Source organism: Rhea americana, unplaced genomic scaffold, assembly GCF_003343005.1.
Source record: "Rhea americana isolate MKP2758 unplaced genomic scaffold, rheAme1 scaffold_37, whole genome shotgun sequence".
NCBI lineage: Eukaryota > Metazoa > Chordata > Aves > Rheiformes > Rheidae > Rhea > Rhea americana.
This window is the reverse complement of record NW_028186501.1, coordinates 551,449-555,475: the sequence shown is the minus strand read 5'-3', so window position 1 is coordinate 555,475 and position 4,027 is coordinate 551,449. Positions and strand designations below refer to the sequence as shown.

The window sequence follows — 4,027 nt, the reverse complement described above, 5'->3', positions numbered from 1 at the left end:
CGGGGTCGCCCGCGGCGGAGCGGAGCCCGCGCGCCGGGGGTCCAGCCCCGGGGCCTCCCTCGGGGCGAGCGCGGCGTCCAGCTGGAGCTCGCAGGATCCACCCCGTGCAGGATCAGYGGGTTTAAAGTTCAAGAAAAGCAGTCGAATAGTGAAATAAACAGGAAATAAAATATTACTGGAAAGGCTGGGGAAGTGTCTGTGCGGGAAACCTTTGACGCATGGGGCCTTTCCAGCGCATTCAGAAATACTTCTGAAGCTACAACTCCGAGGAACATTTAAAAACATCGTTGGACTATAAGGTTTTTCAYGGCCAGGCATCCCTCATCCCTCTCCACCTTACGAAATCGCACCCCGAGGGGAGATCTGCTCACGTCCAGATGAGACTGTGAAATACCGCTCGGGACGTGCCAGACCCAGCAAAACCAGACTGCTTCGGGAACGGAGGGAAGAAACCTTCCAGGCCGGCAGGGCCTGCGGCAGCTTTTGGTTCCCGGTTGCGTTTCGTGCACGCCCGGACCGGCCGCACGCCCAGCGGCCGCTAACCCTCGCGCTGAACGCGGGGAAAACGGGGCGCCGGGGCCGCAGGGCCCGCGGCGGGGCGAGCGCCGCCGGCCCTGCGAAACGCCGCGGGGAAGGGGCGCTCGGAGCGGCTGGGCTCCGGGCCGCTCCGGCCTCGTCCCGCCGGCACCCGGCCCCGGCGGCCGCGGGGAAGGCGAAGGACGCAGAGAGCCCCGCGCGCTTCTCGAGGCGCCTTACGAGACGGCATCCGGCCCTCTATGCTAATAGTCGCTTTGCAGCTTGGAGCTTGCCAGGAGGGAGCTGAGTCTGAGAGTGACACGTAAGGATTAGGGAACAGCGGGAAGCTGCTTTTAAAGGGATAAAGTGGGCATTTTGCATGCACTAGCACTTACCTCCTGCTCGCGCTGGAATATGACGACCCGGCCCCCCTTGTCCCCTGTTGCTAGTAATTCTCCCGTGTGGTTGAATTCTACCGTAGAGATAATGTCAGCTGAAAAGAAGACAAAGACAATTTAAGTAACTGTACACTGGCTTTTCACAGGCATCTAAGGGCACCGTTGCCTGCACCGTTAAGTGATCAGTATTAGCGTTGTTTCGTCTGCCCCRTGAAATTTCCAGAAATCTTAGTTTTTCTATTGAATATAATAACGATCACAGGATTTTGGTTTTCAGAATGGGCTTGGCCTAAAACCCAGCATACGCGGCTGTGCCGCTGTCAGGCTGAGCTCGACTCGGAGGATACTGGCTACCTCCGCCCTGTGCCAGTCAGGGAAACTCAGCCCGGGGTCGGGGCCGCGGAGCTCGCCGGCATCCTCCCTTCGCGCTCAGGGAACAGCCATCAGCTCGCTCGCAAAACCGCGGCCCCCGTCCCGTCCGCTCCTACGCTCTCTCCTCCTCGTGCCAAAGGCTTTAATCTGTGGCGCTTACCCTGGAGGCAAAGCAAGCAGGAGAACTGCTAATGATTGGACTTATTAGGGCTGTTTTTAGAGCAATGTCAAAGGTTAATTCCGTGGCAATTATCGCCCACCTGGCGTTCACCAGCAGCTCGGAGCGCGGCACGCCGCAAGCACGGAGGGGCCAGAGCGGACACGGCCTCCGAGACCCAGCGCTGGCGGCAGGATTGATTTTGCAATGAAAGGCATTTAGTTGTGGTGACAGCCAGCTCTCTGCTCGGTGAACAGGCAGGATCCATCTTTGATTTCTTTTTTAATTTCTGTTGCCTCTGCGCAGTCTGGGTCTGTGCAGCCCCGCGGGCAGCCTCCGGCACCTCCCGAGCGCTGCCGCGGAGGCGGACACGCGCGGTGCGAGCCCCTCCGCGCCGGGCTGCGCTTGCGGGCGGCAGCGCCTGCCAGGGAGCTTCACCGCCTGCGAGGAACGCTGACGACGAGGCTTCGGAGCAACGCAGCAGCGCCCGGCTCCGCTCGCCCCTCCCGCCAAGGAAGAGCCCGGCGGACGGCAGCGCAGCCGGCGTCCGCCGGGCTCCGGGAGCAGCGGGGCRCAGTCGCACCCGTTCAGCGCTGGCGAACGGAGCTCGAGCTTCTGCAGGCGTGCCCGTCACRGCTCTCCTGATCGGGCTTGATGAGCACACAGCGTCCAAGCTCTCAGTGAAGTACCGTCCCCATTTTGCAGCTGGGAACACTGAGGCCCTGGAAGGTCCCCTCCCCGCCCCAATTCTCCCTGGGAAACCTAACCTACACGTATTTCTTGGTTGCTTATGCTATTCCTGCACTCTCTAAAATCTGCARCACGGCTCCGTGAACCCCCTCCGCACAGTTCCTTCACCTTTATCGTTTAGTTTTGATGGATCCAGAAAGGAGATCCAAAGTGGAAAAAAGCGTTGCCTGATTTTTCAAAGATCTATGGGGAAGCAGGAGGGGGAGGCAGGGGCAACGCTCATCGCGGACACCGAGCTGTCAGGCCCCCGGCGCTACAACGCGAGCCCGGGGGGTCACCCTTGCCGTGCCCACGGCGCGCTGCGTCGCAGGACTCGGGCCGGCGTCAGCAGCTGGCTGGGACYGCGGCGCTGGAGGGAGGACGCGCCACGCGCTCCGCCTAGCCCGAAGGGAGGACCCGGAGGGGACCGGCGAGGAAGGACCTCGGCGGCCGCCTCTCCCCCCCGCCGCCCTTGGGGCGGCCTCGGGGCGAGCGGGGCGAGCGCTCGCCGTGCGTGCCGGCGCGGGGCCGCTCGGCCGAGCCGCGTGACCGCCGGCCTGGGACGCCCCGCGGGGGGGTGCGCATGGTCCCCGCGGTGCAGAGGCGTCGAGGATGCTGTTACATGAGCGGCTACTGTGGAAAACAGCCGCCCGCGCACCCAGCCCGCTCTTCAGCCAGGCCAGACCGCCACTAGACCGACAGGCATCGCGGGGACCCCTAAGCTCCTCGCAGAGGGGAACCCTGGCAGCGCTAAAGCGAGCGTCTCAGGGCCAGAATCAGCAGAACCGCAGCAAACAAGCATCTGCCCGGCGCAGGTCTTGCAGCAAGCGCGAACGCCTCGCGGCGGGCAGGACAGGCGCTGCGAGCGCCTCTTGTGAGTTTGCGGTGAGTACCACCTAGGCAGGGCAAGTCTCRGCCATGCTGCTAAAAATGACAGACTCGCTGCAAAAATCTTGCAAAATCAGAAAMCAGTTTGCAATTTCACGGAAAGGACATCGAGTCTAACAAACACAAGAAAAAATAAACCCCTGCAAAACCAAGCAAAAAGATGTTCCCATTCTCACACGTAATTGCAATCCATAGCTGGATATAGATGTCACAGCTAAAACCAAATATGCTCAAATCCTGAGAAACGTTGCACTTGGAACCAAATCTGGTTCAGCAGCTTGAGCTAAACCCTAATTAAAGCAGAGATTTTCATTCACGACAGTTTCCAGTTGGCAATGTATTTAAAGTTTCCGCTTTAGGAAAAGAATTTGTAACTAACTTGTTAGTTTCTAACTATATGTCTGCTGCTGACTACCCTGCTCACCCACTTCCTAATCTGCTTCTCATTCGAGCATCAAAACACACATGCACTCAGCACGCAGCTCCACGCGAGCATCTCCCAGGCCTGCTACACGTGAGAGCTGCCTGCCAGCCGGGTCCAGGCCGGACCCATCCCGGTGCACGTTCCTCCAGCCGGCTTTGCCCCGGAGAGCTGCAGGCTCCTGCCTTCCGCCGCAGCCGCGCTGTTCGGGAGCAGCCACGGGGCCGGCCGTGCCGGGCGAGGACGCGGGCGATCCAGCGCGGTGAACAGAGCGGAGGGAGGCCAGCAGCTCCAGGCTGCGACTCCTCTGCCCCCAGACGAGGCAGGAAGGGGCCGCGTCCGAGGGCCTCGCGCTCCCCGCCGGGAGCAGGGACAGCGCCCGACGGCTCTGCCGCCGACGCGGCCGACGCACACGGGGCGCTGGGACGGCACCCGGCCCTTCCTGCTCCCCCGAAACGCCTCTCCCTGCCTCCAGCGACGGCACCGCTGGCAGCGCAGCCAGCGGTACCCGCCCCGGGGCGGCTCGGCCGCGCGGCGCCCGCCTGG

General features: G+C 62.1%; 1 protein-coding gene across 4 annotated transcripts in view; it reads right to left on the bottom strand.

Moving 5' to 3' along the window:
- The window catches only part of PPP2R2B (protein phosphatase 2 regulatory subunit Bbeta), a 108,566-nt gene that overhangs the window by 20,261 nt on the left and 84,278 nt on the right, over positions 1-4,027 (bottom strand). For all 4 annotated transcript variants that reach the window (XM_085312718.1, XM_085312719.1, XM_085312720.1 and 1 more), the window contains one exon: positions 912-1,009. In XM_085312718.1, the coding sequence (XP_085168844.1) occupies positions 912-1,009 (98 nt within the window). The remainder of the gene's footprint in view (positions 1-911; positions 1,010-4,027) is intronic.